This window comes from Dasypus novemcinctus, chromosome 8 (genome assembly GCF_030445035.2).
Source record: "Dasypus novemcinctus isolate mDasNov1 chromosome 8, mDasNov1.1.hap2, whole genome shotgun sequence".
NCBI lineage: Eukaryota > Metazoa > Chordata > Mammalia > Cingulata > Dasypodidae > Dasypus > Dasypus novemcinctus.
The window spans coordinates 118,305,769-118,328,536 of record NC_080680.1 but is presented as its reverse complement, the minus strand read 5'-3'; the positions used below and the strand labels follow the sequence as shown (position 1 = coordinate 118,328,536).

The window sequence follows — 22,768 nt, the reverse complement described above, 5'->3', positions numbered from 1 at the left end:
AGTTGGGGGGAAGGGTGGGCAGGAGACGAGAAGAATGGAGGCAAGACAGGATTCTGATCAAGCCTCGTTTATTGGGGGTAGGGCATTAGAATTTATACTGAGGGAAGGGAGCATGTCCTTAGGTGATAGGCTGTTCTTGCGGGTGGCAGGCGTCCAAGGAGGGGATTGGCTGAAAGTTCACACCGGGTCTGCAGAGTTTCACGCCTTGCGCATGCATGCTGCTATGGTTACCAGAGTTGTGGCGGGAAGGGGAGAACAAAGGGGATGAAGAAAGAGGAAGTAGGAAACCAAGGAATGGTGACCTTGGAGCGCGGCACAAATGAATCATGGCGTTTTGTGTCGAGAGTGGGAGGGAGAGACGGCTCCCTACAGGTCCCCCTTCTCTCTAATAATTTTTTAGAGAGAGGAATGAAGGCTGGGAATGCTGATTCTGGGGGACTGTGCCTGTCTTAGGTCGGGGCATGCAATTGACTAGCAGCATTAGACCTTACCCGTCATTGGAAATCCTGGCAGCGAAAGGCCACGTCCCTGTCTTAGGTGGTTTTCACTTGCTTGATCAATCAGGCCAGTTGCCCATCATTGGCTAGCCAGTCCAGCACCTCAGAAGACTGCTGCCTCTGTATAGGCTTGAGAGCATTGCTCGACATTACCCAGGACACTTGTATTTGTGGGGGACCTTGGACTAGGATTAGTCAGGAGCTTTCCTGTGTATTAATATGGCTCATTAGCTGGCTCGCCGAGACAGACAGAGCTGGAATAAGAAAGGGTGATTGAAGCATATAGACAGGGGGCGGATGATTCAGAAAGTAGGGGTGTGAGAGTATTAAAAGGCAGTCCCGGCCACCTCTTCATTGTTGTTGTTTTCGGGTTGCTCTTCTTGTTTCAGAGGGTTATACTGCTGCAATCGTGCCAAATATACCGCATAGGCTGATATGGCTTTCATACATTTGATTACTATCATCAGAAGTTGTAGAAGACCTCATTTCTTCATACTGGGGTTTAATTCTCTTTGCAGGTAACCAAATTTGTTCTCCATTTTCCGAAATGATAAGAGTATAGCCTCACCTCCTTACTTTAATCCTGCCTTTTTTCCATTCATTGCTTAAAATATCTTTCTAGAGTATTGGTTGATTTTCATTTTTTGCGTCCACTGTAGATGTTTGACATTTTTCAAAGTGACATTCCACAGGTGTTAATGAATTATAAACATTAAGAAAATGTAAAGTAAATAAAGCTTTTGCCAATTGATCTTTTGGTTTTATAATACCATTATTTCCCCCTTTTTGTTATAAAAGCATAGTTTTTAGGGTATGATGGCTACGTTTAACTATGGCTTGACTGGTAGGATTATAAGGAATGCCGGCAACATTTTTAATACTATATTTTAAATAGAAAGATTCAAAGGATTTATTAATGTAAGAAGGTGTATTATTAGTTTTAATTTTTAGAGGGCATTCCATTACATTAAAAGCAGACTATAGATGTGAGCAAACATGATGAAGCCATTCTCTACTTTGAGCAGTAGCCTACATAAAATGAGAATAAGTGTTAATATAAACATGAACATATTGTAGTTTACTAAAGGATGCTATGTGAGTAACATCCATTTGTTATAATTGATTAGGAGTCAGGCCTCTGGGATTAGTTCCAGCCTAAGAAGGCACCACTGTTAGTGGTTCACAAGTAGGACAAGCATGAATAATTTTTTGTGCCTGTAGTTTTTTTAACTTTTGATATTTATTTTGCAGGCCTTTAGCATTAATGTGAGTTAGAGCATGGTAATCATGAGCACCTTGTAAACACCCTACTAATAAATCGGCTCGAGCATTACTTGCTATTATAGGACTAGGCAAAGAGGTATGAGAGCGTATGTGAGTAATGTAAATAGGATGCTGTTTTAACCTGATGAGATGTTGCAAGTTAGCAAAAAGTTGAGCTAACTTATTAGTAGCAAAGATATGAGCTGTTTCAATATGCTTAACAGTAAGGCATACATATTCAGAATCAGAGACAACATTCAAAGGTTCCTTAAATATTGTTAACACCTTAATGATGGCAGCAAGTTCAGTACGCTGAGCAGACGTGAATAGAGTCTGCCAAGCCTGTTCTTTTCAAGAAGTAACGTATGCTGCTTTTTTATTACTATTACTATCAGTAAATACTGTACAAGATGGTTGGGCTATGCACATAGTCCTGAAAAGCACTGCAAAAGTTCATTGTTAGGTTTTTAATAGACAGAGGAATGCAGCTGGCTTGATTTGTGTAAGAAGACACTAAAGAAAGTCTTAGCAAGTTTTAAAACAAAGTGATAGCAATACAGCTGGACATTAACTTTTTGCAACAACCTAGCAGTGTTTGGGATTGCTGCATACTATAGTGTTGCTAATTTAATCTATGATAAGAGGTTGTTTTTGTGACACATACTCTTTTATTATAATTAAAACTATAAATAACCACATTGTACTTCTCTTTTAATATTATCCTGAAATATTGGTAACTTTATACACCTTTAAGCATTTATAGAAACCTTTCATTCATACAACTTTAATTAATAGAGGGTTAAAGGAAAGAAAAACTTGTTAATTTTGTAACACTTTAAAACACCTTTTATTTAACTTATAACATATTAAATGAACTTAATTATTTTATTTAATTTTTCTTGTAAGGTAAAAGAACAAATCTCTTATAATTAGTTTGGAATAAAAGGCCACTGTTCAGGATTTGGTTTTGAGAAAGCAGTTTTGAACATTATGTTCCTTTAAAAAAGATAAAACTTTCCTTTCTTGGAACACCGAGGAAATGATGAGCACAAGAAGCACAAGAAGCAGTTTTGATAAAACAGACTTTTTGTATACTGATTATTGAGGATAAAAACTTTTACCAAAGCAGATTAATGATGAGAGGCCTTGAGAAAGAACAAAATTTTTTAACTTTGCATCAGCATACTACTTGATACTTTAAAGCCTTTAAAATTTTATAGATAGACCCATCAAATCTTATTCAACTTTAACTATAAAAATTCCTTTTTCACGAACCTTCTGCACTTTTAGTGTTCACTCAGGTTTTGTTCCATATTTTACTCTTTCTTAATAATCAATCATTTTATCTTAGGACAAAATTATCCCGTTTCCTTAACAATAAAAACACCTTCCATATAGCCTACATACTAAGTTATTAGGCAAACCTTTTATAACATAATACCATTAACACTAAACAAGCTTGTTAAAATAATGAACTTTTCTTTAAATACTTAGTAGCATGCAATATCAGAAACAGTTTCCTAGAAGCAAGTTGGCAGGGGAGGCTGGTTGCTGCCAATCTTTCCTGTTATAAAATTACCTTTTATTATTATTATCATCAATTCACTTTTATATATATTTAATAATGACTTTTTGGAATTAGCCATTTAAATATCTTAATTTAAACAATGCTTTATTAAACTTCTTATAATTAATTATAACCATATAGACTATAATTATATCATCTTAAGACAAATTTTATCTTTACAGAACACATTCCCTTACTAAAGTTATCACAATACCTTCTACAATGTGCCACGTGCAAATTAAGTTTCAAGAGTTTATGAAAAATTAGCCATCCTACTTTAGGACAAAACACACCTTTTTGCAAAATTTATTAAATTTCAGTTAGCATTGTCACAAACTTTTAACTTTTTAATATTCATTTAAGTTTTACGTCCTTCATATTATCCTGTGAAGAAAAATAAGTTATTCATTTCAATCTAGGCAAGAACAACCTTTTATGAAGACTAACAGTTAATTTTGTTAATCAAGACTTACAATTTTTATTATTGTAGATATCTTATTAACATTTAAACTTATGTATTAATATAATAAACTTAAGTATTAATATAAGCGCTTATTTAATTTTTGGCCATTTGAATAGAGCTCTTTTAAAAATTTCTACTAATTTATATTTACCATCCGGAGTATCACAATATGCATTGACATTGAATGAACAGATGCGGTCACCCCTCGGGCTGAAGTGTGGTTTGCTGGCCTGGCGGGGGAGCAGCCGCGGCAGGCCAAGCTGCTGCCCCCATAATAGGGTGGCTGGTCGGACTCACCGCCACCCCTGAAGGGAGCTCGGCATGGGCGCAGAGTGCCCTTCTCGGCAGCCATGCTTCCGCGGCTGCCCCTCCTCCTGGATAGCGCCACACGATGCCTGTGGGGCGGCACCCTTCTTCTTCCAGTCTGCCCTTTTCCCCTCCCCCGACAGCAGCAACAGCCAGGCGTGGGCGGAAAAATCCAGTCTGCCCTTTTCCCTCCCCCCGACAGCAGCAACAGCCAGGCGTGGGCGGGAAACTCAAGTCTGCCCTCCACCCCAGCAACAGCAGCCACCAATCCCTAAACCCTGCCCCTTCCCCCAGCAACAGCGACAGCCAATCCCTAACCACCACCCCTCCCCCGTCCGGTACCGCCCACTGACCTTTCACCGGCAACCAATCAGAACAGGGCGTGGCTTCGACCAATCAGCCTTCCCCAGCCCCTATAAAACTGTTGCCTCTCCCTCAGTAAAGTGGACTTGCGTGTTTACCTTGTCTCCGCGGTAGTTCTTCTGCCGTGCGCCCTCCAGTCCTGAGAGCCCCTGACAAGGGCCTGGCCTCCCTTGTCCCCAGTTCGTCGCCTGCTTCTCCAGGTGACCCCTTTGTCGCCGGCTTCGCAGGGCGACCCCGTCAGCCGAACCGCGCAACCCCTTGTGAGACCGATCCCTCGTCTGCTGCCGGACCGACCCCTCGTCCCAAGTGGGACCGACCCCTCGTCCAGAGCTGGACCGACCCCTCGTCCGCAGCCAGACCCCACCTCTACCGACCGAGCAAGCCGCCGCAAACAGACAGACAAACACAAAACAATTACAACACATTAACAGAAACATACAATTTATTTACAATCGACTCATAATTCTTACTTTCTTGGTATAGCTGCTTTTAAATCCTCTGTTATATAGCACATCTTAAATTGTACCTCTTAAGATTTCTTCTGGAATTCATGTCGCCTGTAATATGCAAGCTTGTGCTTGGAAACATTATTAGTTATCAGCAATCAATTAAAATAACTTGAGCAGCATAAATGTAGTTAAGTTTTTATTTTGAAGTTTAGACAGACCATGAACACACATTTTTGGATTATTACTCTAAGACTATACTGAGACTTGAAGTTCTGGAGAAAACTATTGATTTAAAAGTGAAAATTCCTTTTAGACCTTGATAAAAACTTGGTACTAATTTTATTATCTTGGTTAAGTAAGCCCAATCAGAATTAGCATTGAAACAAAACAAAACACAAATGTCACGTTTTTCTCTCTTTCCAGTGGCTTAACTATATTAGCCCTCACTAGCCCAGAGCTACATTGTCATATAGACAGCAGGGAGTTTGAAGAGTTGCAAAAGGGATTGGCGTTCACCGGAACAAAGTTGATTGCCCCATAAGCTTGTTTTGGTTTCTGGGCCTTTGGCTGGCCCTGCCTCCCATTTCCCTGATGGGGAGGGAGAGGTTGACCCTGCATGTCAGTTTGGGACCGACAGCCATTAGCCCAGTGCCGGCTGCGGCGGCAACGAGGACAGACTTTAGGGGCACTATGAGGCTTTTTGTTAATACCAGGGGTGGGACAGTCTCGGGCGAAATGGCCGGGATCACCGCACTTAAAACAAGTTCTTTTTTGCTGCAGCTGTAAAACCTCTTTTAAAGCGGCGGCCGTAGCAAGGCCTTGTTGGTAGGCGGGGCCAATTTCAGAACAAAGCCTGATGTAACCAGACAAGTCCTCCTTCTTTCTATAAGGTTTAACTGCGGCCTGACAAGCCGCATTCACATTTTCAAAGGCAATTTGCTTTACATAGTCTGTTTCTGTATTGGCATCGCCAAACACTCTTTCTGCAACCGTGTACAATCTTCCTACAAAATCTGAAAAGGGTTCCTCTGGCCCCTGCTTAATATTAGTGAGGGAGGAGGCAGGGCGTTCTTTTGTGGGCAACCTTTTCCAGGCCCTAAGGGCTGCAGTTTGAATTTGGGCAAATAGGCCAGGGTTATAATTCATATGCTGCACAGTACCTTCATAATCTCCCGAGCCTGTTACAGAGCAGTGGGCCCATAGGTGGAGGCGGTGGTTTTAAGCTCTTTTAAAGATTTAAAGGGGAAAGTGGGATGCACACAAAGTACCTTCACCTCACCATCTGCCTCATCATCTGCCTCATTGTTCTGTCCCTCGGTTTGCCTCTCGGTGATCGGATATGCAAAAACAAGGGTTTTTTTTTTTGTTTTTTTTTTTTACTGCAGGGGATGCACGCCTGGGTGGCCTTTCTAAGCAGGCGCAGGTGGGCGGGAAGTCGATAAAAGGATTGTGGTTAACTGCCTTCCTGCATTTATGGTGATGTAATTCTTTTAGCTGCTGTAGCTCCTTTATGAGTTGTAAAGGCTCCCTTCCTGTGGAAACCAGGGATAAACTTCTTTTAGGAAGGCAAAGAATTTAGAGAGTTCTTTAACATTAACCTTTACTCCTCTCATCTTAAGTGTGGCCTGCAGGCCGGACAGGAAAAGGGAACGATCACTAGAGGATGCCTGCCCCATTATATTGCCGATCACTCACCAAGACGGTCTTCAGAAGATAGGCAGTCTTTTGAAGGTCTCTCCCGCCCAAGATGATGGCTTAAGTCTTCCTGAGTACGTGTAGATCACCTGGCCTGGCTTTCCGTTGTGTTGGCTCATTGGGAAAACTTCCTCCCCAGCCCCACCTACATTGGGCGCCACTTGTCCCGAGGCGGTGGCAGCAGAGTCGAGGGGCCTGTGGGGAAGAAGTTGGGGGGAAGGGTGGGCAGGAGACGAGAAGAATGGAGGCAAGACAGGATCCTGATCAAGCCTCATTTATTGGGGGTAGGGCATTAGAATTTATACTGAGGGAAGGGAGCGTGTCCTTAGGTGATAGGCTGGTCTTGCGGGTGGCAGGCGTCCAAGGAGGGGATTGGCTGAAAGTTCGCGCAGGGTCTGCAGAGTTTCGCACCTTGTGCATGTGTGCTGCTATGGTTACCAGAGTTGTGGTGGGAAGGGGAGAACAAATGGGAGGAAGAAAGAGGAAGTAGGAAACCAAGGAATGGCGGCCTTGGAGTGCGACACAAATGAATCATGGCGTTTTGTGTCAAGAGTGGGAGAGAGAGACGGCTCCCTACAGGTTGGGGGAAAGACACACCAAATGTAAGATAAGGACTATGATTTGTAGTAGGATTTTGACAATATTCTTTCATAATTTGTAACAAACATCTCACAATGATGCAAAGTGTTGGTGGAGGATTGAAGTATGGGACCCCTGTATGATGTTATGCATATTTGCTTTGTGAGTTCATAACTTTCACTATACACTTAATTGTTTATGTATGTTCATATATAAATGATATAAAGATAATAATAATAGGGTTGGTTGGGGGAAAAATAATTTGTTTAGTAGTAATATTTTGACAATGGTCTTTAATCATTAGTTAAAAAGGTTTAACAACAATGCAATTATGGGTGGTAAGGTGAGTTATGAGAGTCCTCTATGATGTTATATATGTTTGTTTTGTAAGTTCACAACTATTACTATACACTTATTGTTTATGCATGCTTATGTATGAGTGATAAACTTCAGTAAATTAATTTTTAAAAAATTAATAAATGTGGGGAAGTGATGTGGCTTAAGCAATTGGGCATCCGTCTCCCATATGGGAGGGCCTGGGTTTGGTTCCTGATGTCTCCTAAATAAGATGAGCAGACATTACAACAAGCAAGACAAGACAACAAGCAAGATGCTGCAATGAGCAAGATGCCACAACCAGCAGACATTGTAACCAGCAAGAAGGAAAAGCGGCTCAAGCAGCTGGGCACTTGCCTCCCACATGGGAGGTCCCAAGTTCAGTTCCCAGTGTCTCTGAAAGAAGAGAAGTGGACAGACAAGGGAACCATCAGGGTAGAGGGAGGAATAAAAATAAAATAAATTAAAATAAATTTTTAAAATTCGTGAACGGCAATGTGAGGAAATGAGGATATTTGCATAATCTCCAAGTATCTCCAAAGATATGTTTTAATTACAATAAGAAAAATAGTGACTATATATTGGGAATATCAGGCAGATACCACATAAACCAAAGAATCAATGTTAACATGGCCATAAATATATTATATTGACATCAGGTACCCCTGATATGATACATTGAGAAAGAAAAATTGCTTATGTTGAATCCTTGTTAAATATACATGACATCAACCAATTTAATATTGAGGAATCATGAGATAGACCCAAACTGTAGAACATTCTACAAAAGAATGGACCAGTACTCTCCAGAAGTATCAAGTTCATGAAAGCCAAAGAGAGAAGGGGTGGGCACTGCTGATCACTGATCGCTGTTTTTGATTAATGAATTTGGATCCCTGGGGACATAGCTCTGAAGGCAGCTATTGTTTCAACCGACCCTTGACAAAGGTAGTTGCAGCCATTGCTTCAACCTGCCTACACATGGCAGTGATGACCATTGTTTCAACCATCCCTGGACAGGGGCAGTGGCTGTGGAGACTTAAAGTCACTGCACTTCCTCAGAGTTGTGGGCAGCAGTTTGTTGAAGGGCTGCATTTGCTGGTCGGGCCAGGAAAGCTCAGCTGTGGGGAACCACTGGAGAAGCTCATGGCTCCTTTCCTGATCCCCTCTTTGGGGCACTTAGGGGCCATTCTGTGCCCTTTCAAAGGTCCCTGACTGTTTTTGCTGACAAAGACTGGCTTGGAAAAGTCCTCCCTGGTGTGCTCTTTCTTACAGAATTTTCCCTCCAGGCAAAAGCAGCTTGAGAAATGGAAAATAGTGTAAAAATATAGAGGAGAAGAGTCTGGGACAAAGACTTGCTGGTTTCAAATACCTGGGAGAGGGAAGTCAGTCTCCTGGGAAACAGAGGGATCAACCAAACTAAAATAAATATGGGAACTCCAAAACCACTGAAAAGCAAAGTTTCAGGACAACACAGAGGCCTAGAAAGAAACAGAGAATACTGTACAATGCATTTCATCTTGGACAAACCTTCCTAACTGGAGAGCTGAGGTTCAGGAAAATCTCTGTTTTATCACCAGCTGTTTACAACATAAACAATCAGGGTTAACATTTTAAATATTAAAATTTACAGGGTGTTAAAAAAAAAAAAAAAGAGAACAAGACAAAGAAACAGGAATGATTGCCCATCCAAAGGAAGAGGATAAAAATCCAGAAAACAACAATGAAGAAGACAAGAATATGGACATACTAAATAAAGCCTTTGAAAAAAAGACCTTAAAAATGTTCAAGGAGACGAAAGGAACTTCAGAGAAAGAACTAAAGGATTTCAGGGAAAGAAGGAATGAGCAATATGAAAGTCTTATTAAAGAGATATAAAATTCAAAACTGAAAGGAACTACTGAAGTTGAAGACCACAGTATTCAAATGAAAAGCTTCAAGAAGGGTTTCAAGAGGAGAGTGGACCTGGAAGAAGAAAGAACCAGTGAACCAGAAGAAAAGACACTTGAAATGAGTCAGGCTGAGGAGCAGAAAGAAGAAAGAACTATTATATGCAAATTCAGCACTAAGACACCTTTGGGATACCATTAGGTTCACCAATATACACATTATAGGAGCCCCAGAAGGAGAGAAAAAGGGGTTGAAGGAATATTCAAAGAAATAATGACAGAGAACTTCTCAAACTAGATGTGAATTTGCACATGCAAGACGCTCAGAACACTAAAGAGGATAAACATGAACACAAATATATCCCATCATATGTTGATCACAATAAAGAATGCAAAGGACAATGAAGGAACTCTGAAAGCTGCAAAAGAAAAGCAGTTTGTTAACTAAAAAGGAGTGCCAATTTGATTGAATACCAAATTCTCATCATGCCATGGAGGGGAAAAAAAAAAAAAGCACCCTGGGTTGAATTACTTAATGTGATTGGAAAAAAAAAAAAAAAAGCCAGCTAAAAATTGTATATCCAGCAAGATGTCTTTCAGAAATGCGGGGGAGACCGAGACATCTTCAGATAAATAAAAGCTGAGGCAGTTCATCATCACTAACCCTGCTCCATAACAAGTGCTAAAAGGAGTTCTTCAGACTAAAAGGAAAGGACACTAGACAATGGTTCAAAGCTTCATAAAGAAAAAAGTACCTACAGTAAAGGTAACAATTTGGGTAGTTATAAATGCCAGTATTATTGTATTGTATTGTATGGTATGGTATGTAACTCCACTAATTACTTGCTACAGGTTCTAAAATGCAAATGTATAAATAGTAATGACAAATCTACATTTTTGGACATACAATGTACAAAGATATAAGTGGTAACAAGTACAAAAACCTGGTAAAGTTATAGGAAAATTACATGTGCATGTTATTGAAGTAAATTTGTCATCAAACTAAATATGCTTTTTACATATTTAGGATGCTAAGTTTTAACCCCATGGTAGTAACAAGGAAAATAATTCTTATCTTTGTCCTTCTGAAAGTTACTCGACTTTTTTCTAGAGCTTCCCTCTTACCAGTGGTCCTAACCGTTAGTAATTAGGATATGTAATTTAAAGAAACAACAAGACAACATCACATACCTCTAAGCTAGCTACAATTGAAATAACTCATACTAACCACCTTTGACGTAAATGTGAATCAACAGGAGCTCTTAGTGTCTGCCAGTGATATAGGCACTTTGGAAAACAATTTGGAACTTGCTCCTAAAGGTGAATATCACTCTATCCTATAACTGAGTATTTTCATAAATGCTATATAGCAACATAAACATGATCATGTCCACTAAAAGACATGCACAAAAGTGTTCATAACAAAATGAGTTCTAATAGCCAAAAATTGTAATGAGCTAATCTATTTCAATTAGCTAGATAAACAATGGTAGGTACCTATATGCATATAATACTACAAACAATTATGGTATATCCATGTATACATACACAGCAATGAGATTATGAATGAATTGCAAATACATGCAGATGTATAGATAGAGGTAGCAATATACTGAAGGAAGCCAGATACAACAGAATACTGACTATATCATTCTATTGGAATACTAGTCATGATAAGTACTTTTTTTATTTTATTGAAGTATATAATTCATACATGAATATACACAGACAATATGTGCATAGTAAAAGTTGTGAGCTTATAAAACAAACATGCTTATCAACTTACAGGACTCACATACATCGCCCAACGACCAACACCTTGCATTGTTGTGAAACACTTGTTACAAACTGTGAAAGAGCACATCAAAATATCACTACTAACTGCAGCCAGTATCTTACATTTGATATATTTTACCCCAACACATCTGATTATTAATATCCTGTATTGGCATTATATATTTATTATAGTCTGTGAGGGAACATTCTCATATTTGTCCTATTAACCACAGGCCATCTTCCACCACAGGATTTACTATATTATACAGTCCCATGCTTTGTACAATCCATTCAAGGAGTACACTCAGTGGCTCTCATTTTCATTACAGAGTTGTGCTGTCATCAGCTCAATTTTAAAATGTTTTCATTACTCCAAAAGGAAAAAGCCCATACCCTATTATACCCCCTATTCTTGTCCCTTAGAATTGATATATCTCCTTTGCCATTGCTGCAAAAATATTACAATATTAGTTACCTATCATCCATTAGTTGTTGTAATTTTCCTGTGTATCACCATATTCTTAACACTTTGTAAAAGAACATTCTGATATTTAAAGTATTAGCCACAGTCTTCATCCACCACTGAAATCAATGTTATACATTCCCTAGATTATTCTCTAGCTCCTTTTAATTGACATTTTCATCTGCAGCCTACCCCTTTCAGCCACAATCTCATTTATAAATCAGCACTGTTAGTTATACTCACTACAATGTGTTACCATCGACTCTATTCATTTCCATGGTTTTACAATTAAAATTGTACAGACATGAAGCATCAGCTCACATTCTCAACCCACATTCAGTCTCCTACTAATCTATACTCTAAAGTTTACCTCCATGAGTTTACTTGTCATATTTAGTTCATATTAGCAAGACCATACAATATATGTCCTTTTGTATTTGGCTTATTTCACTCGACATAATGTCCTCAAGGTTCATCCATGTTGTCATGTGCATAGAGATTTCATTTCTTCTTACAGCTGAGTAGTATCCCATTGGATGTATATGCTACATTTTGTTTATCTATTCATTGGTTGATGGACACTTGGGCAGTTTCCATATTTTAGAAATTGTGAGTAACATTGCTATGAACATAGTTGTGCAAATGTCAGTTTGCATCCTTGCTTTCAGTTCTTCTGAATATATCCCTAGTAACAGGATTGCTGGATCATATGGCCAGTCTATATTTAGCTTCTGGAGGAACAGCCAAACTGTTTTTCACAGAGGCTGCACCATTCTACATTCCCACCAGCAGTGAAGGAGTATTCCTGTTTTTGCCACATCCTCTCCAGCACTTGTAGTTTTCTGTTTTGTTGTAAAGTTCTAGGGACTCACTAATATGAACTAAATACAACAAGTAAACATGGAGACAAACTCTAGTCATGATCTATTTTTAACTCAAGTAGTTAAATATGTTTGTTCATTTTATAACCATTTATTCTTCTGACCACATATGCTTTATTTACATTTTTAAAAAGCATAAAAATTACAGCTTTAGATGTTATACAAATTCCTGTTTAATTTTTAGCACAAGAATGATACAAACTATTATATATAAGATAGATGTATTCTATAGAAAAATATTGTAGGATGTATTTAATATGTTACTTTTACTTTTATATATCCTTGTCAGCTATGTTATAGTTTTTGTGCAATACTGAGGTTGTAGAGTGAGTGGCTGAATGGTACTTCATGGACAAGAACAACAGATACTTTCAGCACAAGACCACTTTATTACTCACACAGCACAACTGGTTCCAAAAAAGCAGCAGAGGAGATTCCATAGTGGCTGATCCCCCGAGAGGTCAACTGCTGGGGTCAAGGTCAATGAGTTGGTGGATGGTAGCTATGCCCACCCCACTTTGTATCAGAGCACAGAGACCCTGTGCTATCTGAGTGTTAAGTACGTATAGACCCCAGGGTGTAGGGGTCCCTGCCACTAAGAGTTCTGCCAAAATAGGCCCAGGGTTTAAAATATGGTCAGGCCTTTTCACTAGACCTAACATTTCCCCCAGGCTGTGTAATGGAAAGAGACTGAAACATAAGCACAGAAGAGGAAAGGAAGCGGAGTAGGCAAGGACTGGAAGATGGCTGCTAGGTGTGCCCAAGACTTCCCAAGCAGAAGGAGATAAATAGATGGGTGGATAGCTAGAGAGAGTGTCAAAGGTAGGCAGGTAGGTAGCGAGATAGATGTAGATGTAGATTAATAAGTAGAAAAGAAGCTCTAAGTAAGTATGTACGTAATTACGTATGTACATACATAAACATGTGAATCAATAAAACCATCAAAAACCTAGAGACTAATTCAGCTCTGTTACATTCATTTTATGGGACTATTACATAGAATACTTTTGCAACTTGGTAAATGTCTTAGTATGCCAAAGGGCTGCCGATGCCAAGTACCAGAAATGGGTTGGATTTATAACGGGAATGTCAGTTAGGGTGAACGCTTACAGTTCCGAGGCCATAAAATGTCCATATTAAGACATCAGCAGAGATGCCTTCTCAGGGTCCTGCTACGGGGTGAAGCACGATGGCGCCATCTCTTCCAAGGTCTCTGCCTTCCCCTTTCCAGGAGCTCAGCTGAGGGCAGCCGGGCACTGGCTTTTCTCTTAAGGGCCTCCTCCCTCAGTCTCACCTGGTCCGCTTTCTTCCTGAGTTCAGCTGAGAGCCCTCAGGCACATGGCTCAAGGAGGCTGCCTCAAGCCACTTAGCGGGCAGAGCCTCCTGGGGGCTTCATGCGTTAGCTTTCGCTGCTAGCCATCCTTAAATCTTCCTTCATTATTGCAGGGTCAAAAACGGCAGAGCTCCCATTTCCTGCATCTCCGTTTATGTCCCACCTGGCAAGAGGACAGGGACCCAAGTTGGCTTGCACTCACTGACATAATCCAATCAAAAGGCCTCATACCCACAGGAATGGATTCATTCAAAAACAAAATCTTTTTATTTTTTGGATTCACCATATTCAAACTGTCATGGGAAATTCTTGCAAAATCCCAGGAATTGCTTCTTGTTAATATCAAGATCCACCTGCCTTAAACTTTCTACTGCATTATTATAAGAAAGAAATGAGTTAATATATACGATTGTTTTGAGGTCTGAGAAACCCTGAGCGTATATTATATAGTTTATGTCTATGTAATACTTTCGTTTGAAGACGCATTTGCTAAGTTCAACAGCTTTGAAAAATCTAAAAGAAATTAAAAAGCAACATCCTTGAGTGTGATGATAGTGTTAATGATGTATAAACATGCAGCTAATATATGCCTAGCAAGCTTTAAATATAAAGCAAGTTTTAAGTCTAATTTTGCCTTTGCGGTAAGCAGAATTCTAAGAATGACCCCTAATGACTCTTTACTTTGAGTGTGGGTAGAACTTATGATATGAAGAGATTATACTATATTTTATGGTACAGTTGATCTTAAAATAGATGATCTAGGTAGGGCTACTCTAATTACATGAGCCCTTTAAAAGACTATTTCCTTCACCTGGTAGTAGGAGAGAAAGGCAGAATAAAGAGAAATATGTGAAGCGTGAGCTTTCAGTGCAACATTTCTCAGTTGAAGATGGGGGGACCACGTAAGAAGGAATGTGGGCAGCTTCTATGAGCAGAGAGCCACCCCCAGTTGGCAGCAAGCACAGCACAAGAAGAGCTGCAGCAGAACTCAGCCACAGTCTGCCGACTGGAATGAGATTGGAAACTGTCCTTTGGAATCTCCAGATATCAGCCCAGGCCAGCCACCACCTTTTCTGCCCTCTGATACACCTGCCTGAGGACTTTTGGAGGCTGCCTGAATGCCTGAATTATACAACTGTGGCGTAATAAATGGACATTGAAGGCCCTGTGTCCTGAGGTTGCTGGAAGGATTAATAGAGCTAGAACTGGTAAAAATGCTTAGATTGCTGCCTGAAACCTAGTTGAACTTAGTAGCCATGCTTGGATATATATTGAATTTAGTAAATATTTCAACCACTTGTATAGATCATGGGAGTGGGGAGTTTAGGGCATAAATAAAGAGTGGAGGTGCCCAGAAGTAAAATGAACAAGCAAATAACCAAATACATACATAAACGAACATTTTAAAACCACTATGTTTGTGCTAACTTGTTTCGCAACAACAGAAAAGCAACAAAGGCATATTATACACACATCATTAGCTCTCTAAGATCATAGAAGATCATACACGTTTAATTAAAAATAACAATGAAAGTTTGTTTCAGAGTGATCATGATGTAGAAAGCCAGCTTTGTTGGCTTTCCATCAGGATTTGGATCTTACTGCAGACTGACAGAAGAAATACATTAGGTGTAAATATTATCCTAAATCCAGTATGGACTGTAAAGTACTAAACAAACTATTGTGGATTTAGATATCCTACTTTCCTTATTAAATGACCGTTTGACAAGAAAACGTCAGCATCAGTAGTGTTATGTCAGTAGATGGTGAAGCAATGAGCTGAGAGAAGTCAGGATTTCTGAATAATCTTCTGGAAACTCCCTCCCCACAATCTCTCACAAACCTGTCGTGGTCTGAGGCATGAGTGAGAAATTTTCATTGAGTGAAACCACAGAGATTTTTGTAGTTTACCTCAAAAAATGGCAGAGGTTACCTCATAAAACTTTTCCCTAATGGGAAAAATAATTTGGAATTCCCTAAAAATAAATAGATGACGACAACATATTCAAATACTTCTCTGTACAGTGTTTATATTCACATACTAATGTGGAGTGGTGGATGAATTAAACCTTGCTTAAATCAGTCTTTTCAGAACTTTTATAGTTTTAATACACATTTTGACCTGCTTAAAACATTTTACTTATGAACATGCCATCAACTTAAGGTGGAAAAAGTCACTGTAAAGACACAGAAAGAATTTAAAAGAGGACACATAAAGGTAAGGGAAATTAGGATAACAACTGATATTTTTGGATCAATGTTTATAGTCATCTTTTTATATAAACCAATAAAGTAAAATCACATGCAAAACCAACACCAGTGTTATTTTAAGATGTAAAAGCAATCCATTGTTTTTAAACTACCAGTTGAATTTAGTTAGTAAAAGTAGAATATCAATCTTATACTGAACTTTAGAGAGCATAAAGCTTAGGTAAAAATGGTTCTTCTTGTTTTTCCCCTTTAACTTACAGTGCTCTTGACCTCTTTATGATGTCACCTCTCAACATCACTAGTTTGAACTTAGCAAATCTCAAGTCCTGGTAAATCATAGGTGGGGGAAATGTCTATACCAAGATTGTAAGTCCTCTTCTCAAATTTTACACATTTTAAATTGCTGATAATCTGATTAGTTTTACATCTATTCTCTCTAGTGTAAAGATATGTTTATTACATTATTATTATGTCATTGATTAAAAGGGGGATGTGGTTAGCAGAGACAAACATTCTCAAGTAATCATAGATTACTTTGACTCAAGATGTTGCTGATTCATACACTTCAGCAAAAGTACTACATGACTTTGGATAAATTTTTACAATTGTAACTCTTAATTCATTTATTATATTGTATTTTTGGAAATATAGAATAAAATAATTTTTACCTCTCATTCAGTGGAGGTATCACTTACTGGGGGACTTTTGGAAATGTATGAAATCATTTTGTTTTTTGCTTGTGTCAAAGTGACTGAGGCGTGCTGCTGACGTTTAGAGGGCATGGATCAGAGGTGCGAAACATTTGGTAATAAGTGCGCCAGCCATACACAGAGAAGACCAACCCAAACGCTAATTGTAATAAGAAACAGTAAGCAAAAAGTACTATGAAATGTAAAGCAAATAATCCTGACATGGAAGTAAGTTTCATTATGTTTCCATAGGCAAATTTGTTAAAACAAGGCAAGAAAAGAAAACATTTCAATTGTGTAAACTAGACTGGACAAAGTCATGGCACTCTGAAATACAAATGGTATCTGGTTTATCTTGGAACAATCTGTTAAAGGGAAGATAAAACACTAATCCTGATATTAAACAAAATAGCCTTTCCATAGATGCTATTGCCCACTTCATTCTAACTTGATTATAACTTTAAGAGCCAGTCTTCATTAAAAGATTTGAATATATTTTTCAACAAACATAATAACCACAAACATATATATATCTGTTACCATGTGCAAGATACTCTTCTAAGCATTTAACGTATTTGAATTAATTAATTCTCACAAGTTTCTGATGACGCTGTTACTATCCCACTTTCACAGATCAGGAAACTGAACTCAAAGTCTGAGTGACTTGTTCACTCTTACACTTTGACCTACATACAAATCCAGGAATTCTGCCTTCCTGGTATGTTCCCTGCACCACTCTGCAATATAGATTATTAAAAATAAGAAAAATCCAGCAGCACCAACATAATCTATCATTATATAATACCATCATGCTTCATAAATATTTAGCTATTTATAATCCCATGTTAGTAAAATATATAATCAAATATAATTTAATACTATAAGAAAGTGGCACATGGTATGCATCACATATCATATATTATACATAGACATATCACAATTTCATATGATATAGTGTTATTGCATAAAGATAAATGAGATATGAATATTATTATATGCATTGATATTTAACATACAATAAACCACAATAACTTTCAATATATAGTATATAATATACTATGATACATAACATTTCATTTAATAATTATATTGTAATATATAGCATTATAATCATGATAAAGTCAATATAAAAATGAAAGGACCAAAATAGTAATACAAATAAAAAGATATTCATTTATGGAAATAATGAAATAAATGATCATCAAAACAATAGTTTTACCCTTAGTATTCTTTCTATTTCCTCACTTTCTATTCTCTTTCATTAATAGATTCTTAACTGAAAAAAATACAATCACAGAATAGAAACTACAAAGTGTGAAAAATGAGATCTACCTATCGTCTCTCTATCACTTTACCCATGCTATAAATCCTTAAATTTTGCCCATAAAATTAGAATAAAACTCAAAAACCTGTAGGGCCATTTTCTACCACTTTCCCTTCCGGTCTTTCCTGTCCATTCAAACTGGCATCCTTGCTCCTTTAAGCAAATGCTTATCTTAAAACTTGCATGACTTACCTCTTCATTTCTTTCTGATCAAACACCTTCTCAATAGAATTTTTGTATGCTTTCCATTCTAACTATCACTCTTGGTGTTGAACTCTATACTGTAACTCTCAAGTATTTCCCATAATACACGAACTACAAAGAATGAGACTTTGGATTGTTATAACTGTTGGTATGCTCAGATTGTTTTCTGTCTTTACTATTTACATGAAGTAAGTCTTGTTCAGCTGTTTATCCCTACTACCAAAAATAGTGCCTAAGGCAGATAAGAAATAGATAATGAGTAAACATATGGAAATTTCAACAACTCTTCTTCTTTAAGAGGGCTTGGTAAAAGGGATTTGTGAGGAAATATACATCAAAAGAATATTGACAGATTTTGTGGGGACCAGAATCTGAATATATTGGGAAAAGGAAGAATTATGAAATTCTAACATTGGGCATGCTTTGATTCTAGGAAAATAAACAAACCAGCAACATACTCTATATTAATTACTTTAAAGTTAAAATGTCTAAAGCACCATATCTCAAGTACTGCATGACTTTCAAAGAACCTCACCAAAATAACTGAAAACTTTTTGCTTTAACAATCATCTCTTTATGGTGTTATTGTAGTGTAATCCCCAAACTGTCCTGTAATTGTAGAAGGAATTGTGGTAGATTTCAGGATCAGATGGCCTCACTGTTAACCAATAAAGCACACAAAAGTCCTTAACAAATAAGCATATTTACTTGAATTCAAATAGCAAATTCTAATCCATTTAACACAGAAAGTTTGAGAACTAGAAAATAATTATCTATTTGTTTTTACTCTTAGTACTAACAGTGACAGGCCCTTAGTTTTATACTTACATTTCTATGCCCATGTCTAGCAATTTGGACTTGATAAAGAAAATATCTTTGAGCTCAGGTTTTCTCTCTTCCCCTATATTCCTCATCAATATTTTTGCAACACCAAACCTCAACATCCCACTCAGGAATCACACCTCTTTTTGTTCTTGGCTTCCAGCTCAGGTTGTGCCAGTCAGCTTGGCCTTCCATTTCTAACACTGATGAAGGAAGTGGGAGAGGTCCTTACTAAGCTTGGCCATCAGATAGGGTATATAAAATTCTGAGCTTTTAAACTTCCCTTGTTAGCTTCCCCATCCAGCGCATCTGAACGTTAAAGTACGTTTCTCTCCGTTGAGTCGCATTAACGAAATCCTCCCTTACTATCCTGGCTAAGGATGTGTTTTGACTTATAACAGGGCTTCTCAACCTTGGCACTACAGCCCTTTGAAGTCAGAGGACTCTTCATTGGGGGGAAGAGCGTGTTTGAGCGTTGTTAGATGCTCAGTAGGATCTCTGGCCTCTACCCATTTAAAACCTGTACCATCCCCCGCACTGTCCACCACCCCCACATACACACACGCACACACCCACAACTGTGATAACCAAATATTTCTTTGGATATTGCTAAATCAATGTTAACTCAAGGTGAGAACCTCTGCTCTAGAAAATGTTAGTGAAAGGCAAAAATCTCATCCCACCACACTGTGAGCCATCTTTCACTCTTCACGTAGCAAATACAGGAAGTGTGACTGGGAACCCCAATCAGTACCTCGAAAGCTTTCTGTCAAATCCCTTTGCCCTGCAGCTAGTGCAGAATTCAAAACACAATGGCCAGATATCTGGGAGGGTCACACAGACAAGATCTCTGTGGATAATGCTCGCAAAACTGAAGAAGACAGATTATTTAAAGCCCTTTCTTCAATTTAGTCAATATTTTTATAAGTTATTCAAGCAGAGATACTGTTAGAGACAAGAATAAAGGTATGCATATTTGCATTTAGATTAAAATTATTTAAGACAAAAAGGAAAAAGTGAGTCAAAGAGATAGTTAAATATTTATCTTGTTAAAAACATATAGGACGTATTTTCTATATAGATACAGAAGCATATTATTCTCCGAAAAATCAAGCCCCAAAGTCTTCTACATTGAGATATCTCAGATTTTTAATTAGGGAAACCTATACCTAGTTTTCCTTTCTATAGGTGACAAACACATGGCATTTCACATTGCGGACAATGAGGAAACTTCTCTGACTCAAAAACCTTACAATTTATTCTTGGGATTGAATTTGAAATAATTGGAAGATAGGCCTGCAGTCTAGGTAGACATGTGGCTTATGTGTTTGATTAAATTTAATCATCTTAAATGTCTTAGGCCCTTAATTAAAAATATGGAAGTCCATTTCCATTCATATGAAAAAATAGTATCAAATAAAAAAATAATAAAAGAAAAACTAACAGTTTGCATTTTTAAAAAATGAGAAACTTCAAAAGTGAATTTTAATGAAGTCTGGTCTAGAGGATTTCCTGATTGCCTAAGAGAGACAGGGGAAGAGCTGCTTTCCTCAGCCAAACCAGATATGGGGAAGATGGGGCATTGACATCTACTTCCAGATTAGACTGATTTACTTTCCTATGGCTGATACGTAAATTTACCTAGAAAGTAGGGACTAGGGTTTTGTTTATGTTGCTACTTTGGAGTCCTGTAAACTTTCCTCAGTAAAAAGGCAAGAAATCTAAAGCTGTTGAATTGTCGTAGTCATTAACCCTAATTTAACTGGCGCTAAACCAACATGTAGAAATTTTCCACTATACCAGAAAATGGTAAAGCCTCCAATTGTTCAGTTACTATATGTAGTCTTGCTTACTCTTGAAATTCATGCAAATGAAATCCAACAATATACACTCATGGGTTTCTGGATTTTTCTTTCAGTGTTGTAATTTTGAGATTCATCCGAGTTGCCATGTTGCATGTATTAGTGACTCATTAATTTAGATTGTTGAGCAGTACTTCATCTTTTGAACATGTCACACTTAATTGTTCATTCCCCTGTAGTTGGGCATTTGGATTGCTTTTAGTTTGGAGTTTTTATGAATCAAGCTGTTTTAAACATTTTGTACAAGTCTTTTTGTAAAACTTTTCTGGGATGAACAGTTACTAATACAAATGCTAAATCGATAGAGGATATATATGGTTAACTTTATTTTTAAATTACCAAATAATATTCCAAAGTGTTTGTACCATTACATACGACCAGTGCAGATCACGTCAGGGTGTCCATGCCCTTGCTGATTATGGTGTCATCAATCTCTAATTTAGTCTATTCTAGTCATTGTAAGGTGGTATCACTTTGTTGTTTGAATGAGCATTGCCCACTGACAATTAATGGTGGGGATGTTTTCATGTGCTTTTTGGACATTTTTATGTTTTCAGAAGTACAGTTTAAGCCCCTGCTCAATTTATCAATGGTCATTTGTCCTTTTGCTTTTAAGTATGGGAGCTTCTAAAAATATATTCCGGATACAACTCTTAATACAAGTTTTAATATCTTAATATATTTTGATTTTTTTATTATTTACTTATATTTATTTTTATAAAATATTAATACGCTGAATTCAGTTGACGAGTAGATCATTTTAATTGTTCCATTTCATCAGTCATTTTCTTCTTTGTGTAATGCTTTAGATGACTTAAGGAATACTTGCTTTAGGTGGTCTAAAAATTCCTTATTATGGAAAACATAGAATGTGTTTCATTCTTTCATTCACTTGGAGTTTAAGGGTTTTAGAAATCAGGAGTTAACATGTATTTTTTTTCTCTATAAAATTACCCAGAATATCCAGTAACAATTTTTGTAAAGTCTTTCATTTACCCATGAAATACTTTTGGTTCTTTTTGTCAATAGAAATTTGACCAGAGAAATATATATTTATAGATGGGATTCTCTATTTTGTTCCTTTGATGTGTTGGTCTATCCTTACATCCATAACTCTCTGCCCAATCATATATTTAATGAAAGTCTATGTTTTAGAATACAACATTGTTCATCTTTTCTTATTTTTAAAGATGATTTTGGCTGCTTTGAATTTCCATATAAACTTTAGAAGCTTATTTGTTTCTACAAAAAATTTTGATGGAAATTTGTTTGGGGTATTTTATGAGATATTTTCATTTTATTTCTGATTATATTGTTTCCTTAAATTTCACTTTCAAATTTTTCCTTGTGTATAGAAATATAATCAGCTTGTATAGTAAAGAACTTCTATCAAATAATCCTATTCAATTCACTTAGCAGTTTTATTACTATTATAAAAGTTTTTGGCTATTTTTTGGATTTTTTATTTACCCAATTAAATCACTGTGAGTAAAGACAACTTTATTTCTTCTTCTGTTCTAATCTTCTTGCTTTTATTGTCTTATAGAACAAAATAAAACCTGGATTAAAATGCTTGAATATAAATGATGAAAGTGGACATTCCCGCCTAGTTTATGATTTAGAGAGAAAAGAGTCATTATTTCACTATTATGTTTGATTTTAACTGTGAAACATATTTATTAGTTTGAGGAAGATGTTTTATATTCATAAATTTCTGAGAGTTCTTATTATGAACAAATTATGTTCCCCCATAATTTGAGATAATCAGATGATTTTCTTAAAATTTTTTTTTTCAT

The 22,768-nt window shown here is 37.4% G+C and overlaps 1 protein-coding gene across 5 annotated transcripts in view; it reads left to right on the top strand.

Annotated features, from left to right (window-relative positions):
• The first annotated feature begins 16,387 nt into the window (after positions 1 to 16,387).
• CYLC2 (cylicin 2) overlaps positions 16,388 to 22,768 on the top strand; it is a 50,664-nt gene continuing 44,283 nt past the window's right edge. For 4 of the 5 annotated variants that reach the window (XM_058302931.2, XM_058302929.2, XM_058302930.2 and 1 more), the window contains exon 1: positions 16,388 to 16,437. In XM_058302931.2, coding sequence (XP_058158914.1) covers positions 16,421 to 16,437 — 17 coding nt within the window. In that variant the 5' untranslated portion in view covers positions 16,388 to 16,420. Of the gene's footprint in view, positions 16,438 to 16,819; positions 16,863 to 22,768 lie in introns of all 5 variants that reach the window. The other variant, XM_058302932.2, reaches the window with a different exon arrangement.